Source organism: Macaca mulatta, chromosome 8 (assembly GCF_049350105.2).
Source record: "Macaca mulatta isolate MMU2019108-1 chromosome 8, T2T-MMU8v2.0, whole genome shotgun sequence".
Classification (NCBI taxonomy): Eukaryota; Metazoa; Chordata; class Mammalia; order Primates; family Cercopithecidae; genus Macaca; species Macaca mulatta.
Genome location: NC_133413.1, coordinates 143,082,645 through 143,096,851, shown reverse-complemented (window position 1 = coordinate 143,096,851; position 14,207 = coordinate 143,082,645). Strand labels below are relative to the sequence as shown.

Sequence of the window (14,207 nt, the reverse complement as noted above, 5' to 3'; positions counted from 1 at the left end):
TTTTTAAAAGGGACTGTTAGGTCTGACTGGTCTGAATACCTTTTTTACAGACAAAATATGCTATGGAATATACAGGTGTGGGTGATCTAGATCTCCATCTCTTCACTGCCATGACTCTTTTTCAGATATATATTGAGCCTTTACAAGCAAGGTGTGAAGTGGTGAGGGCTGCGTGAAAAACAAGTGTGGGGTCTGGTCACTGCTAGGTTGTAATAGCATCCGGGCCTAGCCACAACTTTGCTCTGAAGTCAGAGCAGGCAACGCGAGCAGGGAGAGGCCAGGGGCAGGAGCAGGCACTTCCAAGCCTGCAGGGGCAGGGGGCTTCCAAAGCCCCCAAGAGTGCAGGGATACCTGGGTTCAGAGCAGTGACTGGGCGGCTGCAGCTGCACCTAGGAGGACGGGGCTCCCTCCTGTTCTGGGCTCCCTCCTGTTCCAGGCTCCCTCAGGCTCTGTGAAGCACACAACCCTGGCCACGCCTCCCCTCATGCAGCTGGCGTCTTTGCAGCAGCCACAGATAGGCTGCTGCTGCTACCATCACTTATGGGACTTCAGTTTTCCCACCATTTCTGTCTTCCCTTAATTTCTTATTTTTTCAGAACAAATTATTTCTGCCATGGAATATTTTGCTTGTATATGATTAATATAGAAAACTGTTCACCTCTGTAAGAAAATATACTAACCCACAGCAATAACAAATATGCTAATCTACAATTAGCTCATTCCTTTTTGTTGCTGAATCATATTCCGTTGTATGGATGTATAAAGTTTGTTTATACATTTGCCTGTTGAAAGGTGTCTTGGTTGCTTCTGGTTTTTGACAATTTTAAATAAAGCTTCTACAAAGAATCACATGCAGATTTGTATATAGACACAGAGTTCAACTCAGTTGAATTAATACCAAGTGCAGCAGTTGGGTTTTATGGTAAGTCTACGTTTAACTTTGTAAGCAAGAGCCAAACCATCTTCCAAGTGTTTGCACCCTTTTCATTCTTAACGACAATGAATGAGAGTTTCTGTTGCTCTGCATCCTCCCTAGCATTTTGTGTTGCCAGTTGTTTGGGTTTTAGCCATTCTACTAGGCATGCAGTGGTATCTTACTGTTTTAATTTGCATTACTCTAATGATGAACAATGTTGAACATCTGTTTTTATACTTATTTACCATTTGTATATATTCTTTGATGAAGTGCCTGGTCAGATATTTTGCTCATTTTTTCAAGTGGGTTGCTTATTTTCTTTTTTAATTTTAAGAGTTCTTTATATACTATGGATAGAAGTCCTTGATCAGATACATAATTTGCAAATATTTTCTCACAGACTGTACCTTGTCTTTTCATTCTCTTAAAAGTGTCTTTCACAGTGCAAAAGTTTTACATTTTGATAAAGTCCAATTATTCATTTCTTTTCTTTCATGGATTGTGCATTTGGTATTGTATTTTAAAACTCGTTGCCAAATACAAGGTCATATTGATTTTCCCCTATGTTTTATCTAGAAGTTTTACACTTTTACAGTCTACATTTTTGGTCGATGACTCATTTCGAGTTAAATTTTGTGTAAAGTGTGTTATATATGTGGAGGTTCATTTTTTGCATGTAAATATCCAATTGTTTCAACACCATTGGTTGAAAAGATGGTATGTTCCCTTTGAATTGCTTCTGCATCTCAATTAAAATTAGTTTACTCTAGCTGCATGCGTCTACTTCTGGGCTGTCTACTCTCTTTCATTGATCTGTATGTCTGTCCATTTTCCAATACTATCTTTATTACTGTAGTTTTTGTAGTAAACCTTGAAATCCTAAGTCTATAGTAAGTCTAGGAAAATCACATAGGTTGGAAATGCGTAATTAGTATGCTAAATCAGAGCAATCTTGTTGTTTCAGATGGTTTATGGGAGAAATATTAGCCAGTGTCTTCACGTGTTCATTGATGATAACTATAGCTTGTAAGTAACTGTTTCCCAGATTACTGCGATGATGCCTGTATTTCATTCCAATTTTGGTCACTTTAAAATGATTTTAAAATATTTTCTCTTTTTCGCTCAAGATGTGAAATCATTGTTTCTCAGCCTTGCCAGCTATTTCAAAACCACTGCCTGTGCTCGGTAAGTGTTGCCTGTGTTATCATTATTGTCTGGACAAAGGTGACTATAATTTGATATCCGAGAATGGTTTCTGCTGCATAGTAGATGCCAGTGACTGTGTATAGAAAACGTTGTGATCATTTGTCCTGAAGACTACTTTCTGTTACTGCTAAAATTTAATAGTATTATCATCCTGCCTCCTAAATTTTTACATCAAAATAATTTTTAAGCACAAGACTTAGAAAATAATTTGAAAGGCAATGTCCTTTAAAATAATTTTTAAAGTGATTTTGTAGATTCATAGCACTACACTTTATAAATACCTCATATTAAGAAACCTTTGTGTTGGACTTTCCCAAATAGCTGGCAAACTGCCCATGAAATGATCTCAGTTACAAACTGTGATTTCTGTGCCTTCTCTTATTCATTTAATGATCCCCTTGTGTGTTAACTGCCATGGTTCAGCATATTTCAAAGGGTTACTGGGGTCTGGGTGGGATGCCCATAGAATTTCAAACAGTCTGGAAAGCACCATCCTATTGCAAGATGAACTGTGTTAATTACCTTCACTTCAATATGGCTGCCAGAGGCAAACTCACATGGCTTGGAGACCGGGGTCTGTAATTCACCATGGTGCTCTTACAAAATCTGAGTTAATTCTGAAATCACAATGGGGTTTAGTAAAAATTTATTTTGGTTAGGATTCTAGGCAATATTGATTTACTGACATTTTGAGTGATGCTTCCCACAATTTCTAGATATTTCAGGTTTCTGGGGGTGCACATATAGCTAAGTTTTATTCAACCTGATATTTAGAAAATTGAATCTTTGGGTAACTCAAGAAATCCTTGTAATTTAGCCCTTGAAATTAATGACAGGCTGGGTGTGGTGGCTCACACCTATAATCTCAACACTTTGGGAAGCTGAGGCAGGAGACTTCCTTGAGTCCGGGAATTTTAGGCCAGCTTGAACAACATAGTGAGAGCTACAAAAAATAAACAAAATTAACTGGGTGTGGTGATGTGCACCTGTAATCCCAGCTACTGGGAAGACTAAGGTGGAGGGATTGCTGGAGCCTAGGAGGTTGAGGCTGCAGTGAGCCGTGATTGTGCCCATGCCACTGCACTTCAGCTTGGGCTACAGAGAGAGAATTTGTCTTAAAAAGAAAAAGAAAAAGAAGAAAGAAAAAGGAATTAATGACTTCTGTTTAAAACAATTATTGATTTCTAAAGTGGCACCACCTAAGTTACCAAACCTTTATTGAGAATTTATGATATGTTCTATATGGTATGGGGTACCCAGTTCAGCTCAACTGCTGTTAATGAAGTGTCTACCATGGGTTAGACACAGTCACTAGGTGCCAGAGTGTCAATGCCCTAGCATGTGGCTGGCCTTGAGATTTCATCATCTCATTAGAGTAAAGGACATGTAAGGGGCAAGGTAAAGTTGCTTTTTAATATGGTTAAGTGCAAATATCAGGTTAGTACAGGAGCCAGGGGGAACACAGGAGGTCGGTTTACCAGACTCAGAGGAGTGGGGAGTATGTTCAGGGAGGGCCTCCTGGAAGAGCCAACATCCATCCTGCAGGGGTTATATCACCTGCTGTTTTCTCAGAACTTCCCATTGTTCTGGGCTCATTGTTTGTTTTCTCCTAAAAGAAATTACATTAGGACAATATTTCTATCCTGAACAAATGCTCTTATCTTCTGACTCATTCGAAGAAGGAATGAGATTCCTTCTTTGATTACTTGTGTACATACTTTGACTTGTTCTTCTCTTGTTCCCAACTCCATTTCTCCTGTTTCCTGTCCACCAATCTCATATACACACACATTCGCATTTAAGACCTGTGAAAACAAGGACTATTGACTTCATTTTTGTATCTACCACCAAAGCCTTGAAAATAGTACGTACTCCATACATAGTCATTAACTATGTTTTACTGCATCATTTCTTGAAGTACTTCCTTAAAAGCCCGAGCTCTGTGTGTATATTAAAGACTTTGCAACCCTCTCCTTCTTATGTAAACATACTGAGAAACTAATAAACCAAAGACATGGTTATTAATATTGAGAGTCAAGAATGACTCATAGGCTTCCTCTAACAATCAATGATGAGAATCTAAGGAAGTGGAAGGCAAGCACTGAATTCAGTTCAGCAAATATTAATGCAGCACCCTCCCCCCAACACACACACCGATCTTGCACTGTGCAAGTTAGATTAGATTAGGTGCCTGTTTAGCACCTCACACTTCTCAGATCATATCCCTTTTCATAACATAATGAAATTCTTAGGCAACTGTTTCCCTCATTAAATTTAACGTCTGTGAGGATAGGGACTATCTATCTTGTCCACCATTGGCCTGTATGTCCCTTGCAAATGAAGGTCAGCACGGGTATCTCGTGTTAGTAATGATGTGTTAGCATCAGCGGTACACGCTTTGCACACTTATGATTTCATAGTAACAAAATGGGCAACGTCTGTTCTCTCTTAGATGAAGGAATGTATGTTTGTATATGTAATGAATGAATGAATAAACTTTAAGGAATAAAAATATGGGGAAAATCCACCTGTTACCCTACAGACTGTTCTACTGGGCAGGAGAGAGCCTTTTTCTGGAAGTTGTATTCTTTTGAGCCATTTTCTTTACTAAGTTTTTAATCTTCTTGAGGCTCATGATTGCCTTTCACTTAAAGTGCATTTAATCCAGAAAAATGCCATTAGGGCAGGTGGGAAGAGGAAACCTTAGGAAATGTTAGTTAGCTAAGTACCATGCTGGGCTGAGGGGTCGAAACCTCTATAGCCTTTCAGACAAAAAGGAGAGCACTAAGAACTGCTGGGATAAAAGCAAAAACAAAAAGTACCCTTAGTTGAGGCTGCACTCTTCCTAGTTGTGATTACTTAGGCCAGTTGTGGGTATGGGTGTGGTTGTGCGCATATATATGCACACAGGGGTATGCAGTGATTACATACTGCATTTCCTGGGCATAGGGATGAATTATGCATTTCTTTTCTTCTTTCTCCAATCTAGGTTTGTCAAAATTTGACAACCATTTACGAATGCCTTCGATGAATGTACTCCATCTGAGTATCCGGAAATTGTCCAACTTGCAGTCTACTTGGAATCAAGTGTTTTATTGAAAGGGAGTAAGCGAGTAATTGAGAAAAATCCATTTTAGTTGGACTATGTGATTTTAAAATGATCTCAGTTTTTCCATCAAAATTATAATATGCTCATGAAAATAATATTAGTTTGCCTTCCCTTTGCAAACACCAGCAGTTGAAAGGGAAAGGACAGGGAATGTGATGGAAAAGAGACTGCCTGGAATAAATGTTCCCCTATGATTCTCTAAGGCAGTGGTTCTCGAGCTTGAATTTTCATTAGGAAATTCTGTGAGGAGCTTGTATCCAGATTCATGTATCTGCCACATGCACCTATCTCTTGCTGAATTGCTTTAATAGAACAATGAGAGCAAGTTTGTCTAATTAATACCAACCTGGCAACTTGAATAACAATAAATACAATTTGAACATAAAATATAATGCTGCAAAAGTTTGTCATTCACCTCAATGGAGTGACTTGATATTAGATGGTAACAGTAGGTGATGGTTGATACGAAAATGGATAGGAAAGAAGCGTTTTCTGAAAGTTATATTCTTTTGAACCACTTTCTAAACCAAGTTTTTAATCTTGGGGCTCATAATTACCTTTCACTTAAATTACACTTAAAGATATAACACAGAAAAACGCCTTAAGGACAAAATAAAGGCCAAACACCTGAGCGCTTTGAAATGCATGAAAATGGTGCAGCTGTACCCTGGAGCCTTGACTCAAGGGCTCTAGAAAATGTTCCCTTTGTACCCCCCACACTTGGTGCATGTTCACAAAGCAAATATGGCCTGCAATTCAAATTTGTTCTATGTGATATTCTCTGAGTAAAAACTCTTATGTGCAGAAAATTGTCTTTGCTCAAAATGGTAATGCCAAAATGTAACTTTATATATAATTTGCATTTAGTGTATTTTTTGCTTAAAAAATAAACTAATAAATAAGTGGAGTCACCAGCAAATTTATATTTGTGTGTGTGTGTGTGTGTGTGTGTGTGTGTGTGTGTATATATACATATATATATATGTATTTTTTTTTTTGAGAAATCCTGGAGGAACATCATTAATGGAAGACTGTATTATTTCCCTATTTCTGCCTTAAGAAATTACCACAAACCAAGTGGTTTACAGCAACATAAAGTTACTGTTTTACAGTTCTGGAGCTCAGAATTCTAAAATAAAGGGCAGCAGAGCTGTTTTCCCTCTGGAGGCTTTAGGGAAAGATCTATTGCCTCGCCTTCTTTAGCTTCCAGTGGCTGTCTGTATTCCTTCGCTTGTGGCCCCCTCCTCCACCTCCAAAGCACACAACTCTGATTTTTTACTTCCATCATTACATCACCTTCTCCTCTTCTGAGTAAAATCTCCCTCCACCCCTCTCTTTAAAGGACACTTGAGACTACATTTAGGATCCACTCTGATAATCCAAGAAAAAATCCTTAACTTAATGACATCTGCAAGGCCCCTTTTGTCATATGAGGTAACATTCATGGGTTCCTATGATTAGAACTTGGCTATTTTGGGGGACCATTAGTCAGCTGACCACAGTTGTATTTGAAATAGCTTTGTGTAATAATTTAGTACGTCTGGGATGTGTCCCATGCATTTGCCATTTTTACAAGTAGGTTAAGTGATCACAAAGTGATCCACAATCCACGTGCATGGAATGCTTTGAAGTGGGATTTAAAATGAATTTAATGGAGAACTAAATGCATATAGAGCCTTTCATTTAATACTCTATTAGGAGAGTTTCCATTGAGAATTTCTGTGTTTCCTTTGTCTGTGTGTAACACACATTTTTCTACAGGGTAATTTGATTTAAATGATAATGTTTTTCAAAGTAAGATACTGAAATAGTACTAATTGTTTACATGCATATAATGCTTCGTTGTTGACAAGGACCTTTTCTCCCAGACTGTATGAGCTTACTATGGCTACTGTAAAAAGTTACCACAGATTTGGTGGCTTAAAACAATGCAAATGTATTATCTTACAGTTTCGGAGGTCAGTCCAAAATGAACGTTACAAAGCTAAAACCTAGAGACTGCTTGCATTCCCTGGCCCCTGGCCCCCTCCTCCATCTTCAAACCACTTCACTCTAACCTCTGCTTCTGTGGTCACATATCCTTTTCTGACTTTAGACATCTTGCCTCCCTCTTAAAAGAATTTTTGTAATTACATGGGGCCCACCCAGATAATCCAGAATAATCTCTCCATTTTAAAATCCTTTACTTCATCCTATTTACAAAGTCCCTTTGCCACATAAGGTAATCTAGTCATAGGTTCCAGAGTTCTGGAAGGCAGACATCTTCCAGGACCCAATGGCTAAGGCCTTCCCCAGTGAAAGCTTCAGATGAGAGGCCAGTGCAGGACAACACCTTCTTTGCAACCTTGCAGGGGACATAGTTAAAGCTGTGGTTCTGACCTACAGAAACTGTGAGGTAATAAGTGTGTGTTTTAAGCTGCTAAACTTGTGCTAATGTCATTACATGGTGATAGACAATGAACACAACATCCACAGATTCTCCCCCAAGTTTATGAAGTGTGTTGCTGTGCAAAATGACTTTAGGACATGTCCCCTAGCAGTGGGCTCTAGCTAGATAGTTGCTCTTGAGCCCCACTACTTGGAATGGCGAGTATAACCTTAATCCCCTGCAGATCCATCTGTGACAGAGGTGCACAGGATCTGACGAGTGATGTGTGTGTAGCCAGGAAGACTTGTACATCGCTGGATGTCAGCTTTCTGCCAATGACCAGCCTCAATCCTCTTAAGGTCCTATTTGTTATTGTAGTCTAGCAGTGGGCAACATTGTTATAAAGAAACTTGTCTGCTGTACACAACAAATTCTCAGTGATCTGGAATCCACTCCTTGGGAATTTGTAACTTTGCTGAAGTTAATAGCCATCATCAGAATATGATTTTATGTATATATTTGATTTTACAGTTTCATTTATTAATTCATTCAGTAAATATATATTTAGTCCAAGCATGTGCCAAGAGTCAGTCTGGTCCCTGGGAATATGGCAATGAAGAATACAGATGAGGTTCCTGTACTTATTAAATGTCATGTTTATGTAGGCACCATTCATTCTGTGAAATAGGCAGAACAGCTGTTTTTAAAAACTTGTTCAAATACCAGCAAAACAGAAAATGGTGTAAAAATTATTATAAGGCAAATGCCGTGTTTTAGTCTGTTTTGTGTTGCTGTAACAGAATATCACAGACTCTTGTAATTTATTTTTTAAAACAAACATATTTCTCACAGTTCTGGCAGCTGTGAAACCCAGTATCAAGGTGCTGGCATCTGGCAAGAGCCTTCTTGCTGCGTCATCTCATGGCTGAAAGTGAGAAGGTGAGAGAAGGCCAAAGGGAGGAAAGGGGCCAAACCCATCTATCTATCAGGAACCTACTCTCAAGATAACTAATCCATTCTCACAATAATAACATTAATTCATTCATGAGGGCTGAGCCCTCATGACCTAATCTCTTCTTAAAGGTCCCACGTCTCAACACTGTTGCGTTGGGGATTAAGTTTCCAACATATGAAATCTTCAGGTCACATTCAAACCATAGCATGCCCTTTTAAGAATCAAACATAAAAAGAGACAAAATCTTGCTGGCTATACCAGGAGCCCTCCAGCTACTCCTTCCAACATCCTCACCTTCAGAATAACCACTATGCTGAGTTTATGAAAATCACCTCTATATCTTGCTTTATAGTTTTTATTACCAATGTACATTTCTAAATACTATAGTATAGCTCTGCCTGTTTTTGTTTGTTTGTTTAATGCCTTTTGGGTCTCTTTTAATGCACAGATTCTTACCCCCTGACCTTTGAAGTTTGTTTCTTTGAAAACTACATCATTTGTCTTATAGACTTTACTCCATTGGAATTTTGCTGATCTCATGTCTGTAGTAAAGTTTAATGTTTTCCTTAGTCTTCTGTATTTCTTGCCAACTGAAAGTTGATTATAGAGGCTAAATCGTTTTTTGTTTTGAATTTTCTGGGGAAAAATTACTTTCTAGGTGGTGTCATATTCTTTGTCAAGAGGGGCATTATGTCATTTTTGTGTTGTCAACAGCCATTTCTGATCAGTGGTCAGATGTATAATTAATTACAGATGGAAAATGATGATATTCCAGTTTGATCACATCTTCTTTATTTACTTGTTGGGAGAATGTCTGTGCAAGGAAATATCTGCCATCTGATTGCCCAGTGGTTCAGATTTTACAGGAAAGGAGAGATGAATGCTTGAGTCTTTTCCTTTATTTGCTAATTTTCAAAACAAAAAGTGCATTTCTTAGTATCTTTTAAAGGTGGCCAGGATGCTATGTATAATCAACGCTTATATATATAAAGGAACTATGTTTAATACATAAAATTTCCTGGAAGACATACCTTCCAACTTCCAAACTCTATGTACTTTGTACCTCATCAAGATGCTAAAAAGATTGAGAAAGTAAATTAAAGTGTGAGAGATATATAGACAATAACTCAACTTTAAAAATTCAACCACCATTTATTTTTTGAGAGCCTACTACCTGCAAGAACTGAGTCAGGTACAGATGTTTTAAAATATGGTTCCTGCCCTCAAAATCGTGAGGTGAAACAAGGCATTGCATGAAACAAGAAGGATAAGACCACAGGGCCAATACTGACGGAAGTCCTTTAGCAAAAGGACTATAGAAGATTTCTACTCACCCACTGTCATATCTCAGACTGCTATAACAAAATACTACAGACTCAGCATCTTACACAACAAACATATATGTATATATATATGTATATATATATATATACATATATATTTTTTTTTTCCAGAATTCTAGAGGCTGCAAAGCTCAAGATCGAGGTGCCAGCTGATTCTGTGTCTGGTGAGGGCTAACTTCCTGGTTTGCACATGGCAGTCTTCTTGTTTCAGCTTCACAAGTTGGAAAGAAAGATCCAGGGTCTCCTCTTCTTTTTATAAGGGAGCAAACCCCATTCATAGAGGACACATTATCATGACCAGATCATTTTCCAAAGTCCCCACCTCCAAATACCATAACATTGGGGACTAGAGCTTCAGCATATGAATCTTATGGGGACAAAAACATTTGGTACATAATACCCAGTTACCAAAAATGTATGCCTAATAAATTTTAGAGATTCAGTCCTTCTGAATTGAACATCATTGTTTTGACTTATGCGTCTTTTAATGCCTTTTACTAGAGATATTACTTTGCTGCTCTAGAAAGTATAAATGATTTATAGTTGTTCTAGCTCATTCATCCATGAGTTCAATCAATCCAATCACTCATTATTATAATTGATCACCTGATAATTACCTGGCACTTGCTAGGAACCAAGGATTTTTTAAGTGAAGGAAATACAATTCTACTCTCAAGGAGCAGATGTCATAGCAGACTGAGAACCAGCTAAGCATGTAATTACAAGTGTCAAATATACTCTAGAGCCAAAAAATGCGTTTCTTTGAAAACATTTACAAGGTCAGATTCTCTGGTAATTTAGATGAATTCTTCCTTTGGGTTAATGGGAATAATGGTATTGTCTTCTCTTGTTGAGAGCAGAGAGAGATGAGACGTGAAAGGAGAGACAAAGTATCAGAAACAGGTAGTGAGGAGAAGAAAATAAATGATCACAGTGGCAATAAGTTAACAGTAATAGAAAACACGATCACTGGGGAACTTTTGTTCTGTGCCTGATCCTGCCCCTGGCAAGTTCACATTGCATGTTCTGTTAAATCTCATAACAACCACTGTAGCTAGGCAGGTGTGATGGTTAATTTTATGTGTCAACTTGGATATATCATGATGAACAGTCGTTTGGTCAAAAACTAGTCTAGATGTTCCTGTGAAGGTATTTTGTGGATGTGATTAATGTTTGTAATCAGTTGACATTAAATAAAGCAGATTATCCTCCATAATGTGGGTGGGCCTCATTCAACACATTGAAAGCCTTAAGAGCAAAGACGGATGTTGACCAAAGAAGAAGGAAGTCTGCCTCCAAATTGCAATATAAACATTCTGCCTGAGTTTCCAGCCCATAGAGTCAAGACAGTAACACCATCTCTCACCTGAATTTCCAGACTGCCATCTTGCCCTATGAATTCTGGACTTGTCAGCTCACTGCAATTGTGTAAGCCAATTCCTTAAAATTTCTCTGTCTCTTTCCATATGTATAGTGTATATATACTGTATCAGTTAAGGTTTTCCAGAGAAACAGACCCAATAGGATGTGTAATATAGATATACATGTATTACATATAATATACAAAATGTATATTTCTAATTCATCACATATAACAAATAGGACATATAATATATGTGATTATGTATAATATATGTGACATATATAATATATATGTTTATAATATATCATATATCCTATTGTTTCTGTATCTCTGGACAACCCTGTCTAATACAGCAGATAGGATAATTGCCATGTTATACATTTAATAACCTTAGACAGGTTGAATAACTTTCCCAAGGGTTTCCCAAGAGGGTAAGTAAGTGGGAGATCTAGATTTTGAAGCCAAGCCTGTCTGACCCACAGCCCTTACTTTCCCTACTACTGATTGCTGCTGAGAAGGTTACATGAGAGGGGCCTGGTGCCTCAGTGATCAAAGGCTGCGTGAGTCACTCTCACCAGAAATGCTAACTCAAGAGAAAGTTTTCCATGAGGTGAAACATTAAATGAAAAGAGTCATTTTTCAGAGACAATGATGACCTTCACCTTTTTTCTTGTATCTCAGGGTTCTCAAATCTAGTTTCTTGGAGAATTGGCATGAATGAGATGCAATATAAAGAGAGGAATTATCAAACATTGTCTGGGCTGCTTTAGAGCCTCTGTTCATAGAGGCTGATGTAGCTACAGAGCTCATAAAAAGAGCTGCTGTTTTGTTGGAGCATGTACTATATGCCAGGTGATTAATCTTCTTGGTCTGTAATTGTTGCCACCATCCTGCTGAGGACTACTCTTGGTTTGGTCACTTCCACAGTATGTAAACCCACATCATGTCTGATGGGGCCAGTCAGTCGTCCTTCATCTTGTAACCATACTGTACGGTCTCCAAGCTTGCCTGCCATATTCTGTCTTAATTGTCTCAGACTGGGAAGTGTCATGTCCCTTTATTTATAGGATTGGTCATATGACCCACTTATGCAAGGTGGTGGAGAACGCAGGGAAGTACATGGATCTTTGACGAACTTTAGCAGCTCCGCCACCCACTCTCATTTAAAAGCGAGGAAGGCAAACTTCAAGGAGGATGTATTGCTCACCCTGAGTCATACACCACAGGTCTCTAAGGCGCCTATGCCACTCACCTCCACCCGCTCCTCAACACCCTCACTGCAATGCTCCTCCAAGCAGATATCTACTGTAGTTACTCCAAAACAACTCAGATGCAAAATGATCTGCTTGTGCTGCAGGAGAAGCCAACCACCACTCCCAAAAGGAATCCCACTACTGCAAACACAATGCAGCAGACACAGACACCTGCCAACTTGGCATACTTTGCATCAATGCCACATTTGCCTACCAGGCTATGATGAAGGTCTCATCATGCATTTCAAAAAAAAAAATCTACCCTACTGTGCAGGCTGTATCCCCTCCATCTGTCCCATGCTCGGTAAAATCTGCTACAGCTGCAAGCTACACCTGCTAGAGAGCCAGACAGGGTACCTTAGGAGTGGAGGGCAATTTAGCAGGTGGATGCTAAAAGCTGGAAACTATTTTGCAAAAATTTTCTTATCCTTTTGTAGCCTTAAAGGAAACTTTTAAAAAAAGAAAATAAAATGCAAAGGGTAAAACAAAGGCTGACGAATCACAACTTACACATTCGATGCAAAATGAAATTTTGCATTTTTTATTGTAGAGAGAGAAGGTAGCCCCTCCTCCAGTCCAGGCCAAATTGAAACAACATACCTTTGTGTGGGTGAAGCTCATCTTCAGGCTGCAAGTGATCTGCTGTGGGGGAGACAGCTGAAACTCACTGCCAGAAGTTCCATTTTATTCTCATTTTATTTTCTTTTTTTCAGTAAAAGAAAAGGTCAAGAAACACATTCTAGAGGCTTCCACCTTCCTAATCTTCTTTATTTTTTCTCTTGCTGTGTGTCCCTTGAAGAGTAGCATTGCAGTATAGCATGATACTTCAGCTCTGGAGTCAGAGTAGACCTGGGACTAGACTGCGACCCAGCTACTTAACTGCTTTCACTTTGGACAAACGATTTCACCTTTCTAAGCTTTAATTTCCCAGTCTTTAAAATGAGATAAAAATATTACCTAATTCATCTAACTTTTATGAGATTAAACAAGTTCATGCAGGCAAAATGCTTAACACTTCAAACAGTGCTAGATCATAAGCTTTTCTGAAGAGGGAGCTGCCATTATTATTATTATCATTATTATTGTATAATAATAGTAGTGGTGACAGTAGTAGTAGTAGTATTTGTGACTTCTGGGACAATGGAAATTTTTCTATTATTGGGTGAGATGATAGAAAGGAGAGACTAACTGTGGGCTGAGGCTTAGCTACAGCCATGTTAATCTAGCTGAATAAATACTTCTTCCTATATTTAACACGAGTTAGAATGGTATAAAACCAAAATACAGATTTTGAGGTCAGATAGACACATATGTAGACTTAGACCCAGACATAGACTCTGGCTGATCCACCATTTCTAGCTTTGTGATATTGGACCTATTGGTCAACTTCTTTGACCCTCACTTTGCTCATTGATAAAACAGGCCTGATTTCTGACCTGTGGCCTTCTCTGAAGTGCTTGCTGCAGTATGGAGTGATCGATCGTATGGCTTTGTTGTCATAGAGAAGACCAAATAAGAGAAAGTAAGCTTATATAGTGGCATGAGAAAAGATTGGCTTTAAAAATAACTTCTTTAATTCAATTTTCTTTATTTCGAAAGTGACTCACCATCATTTTATTTAAATAGGAAGGAAAGAATTCAAATAAGCAAAAGAGAAGAAATTACACATCATCCCTCAACTCAAGAATAGCCAC

The 14,207-nt window shown here is 38.4% G+C and overlaps 1 protein-coding gene across 17 annotated transcripts in view; it reads left to right on the top strand.

The window, feature by feature from the left end:
• TMEM71 (transmembrane protein 71) overlaps positions 1–10,355 on the top strand; it is a 53,077-nt gene extending 42,722 nt beyond the window's left edge. For 10 of the 17 annotated variants that reach the window (XM_015146009.3, XM_015146011.3, XM_028852915.2 and 7 more), the window contains 3 exons: positions 1,881–1,942; positions 2,044–2,101; positions 5,112–6,150. In XM_015146009.3, the coding sequence (XP_015001495.3) occupies positions 1,881–1,942; positions 2,044–2,101; positions 5,112–5,127 (136 nt within the window). In that variant the 3' untranslated portion in view covers positions 5,128–6,150. Of the gene's footprint in view, positions 1–1,880; positions 1,943–2,043; positions 2,102–5,111; positions 6,151–10,008 lie in introns of those variants that run through there. The other 7 variants (XM_015146010.3, XM_015146007.3, XM_015146005.3 and 4 more) reach the window with 1 other exon arrangement.
• The last annotated feature ends 3,852 nt before the right edge of the window (positions 10,356–14,207 follow it).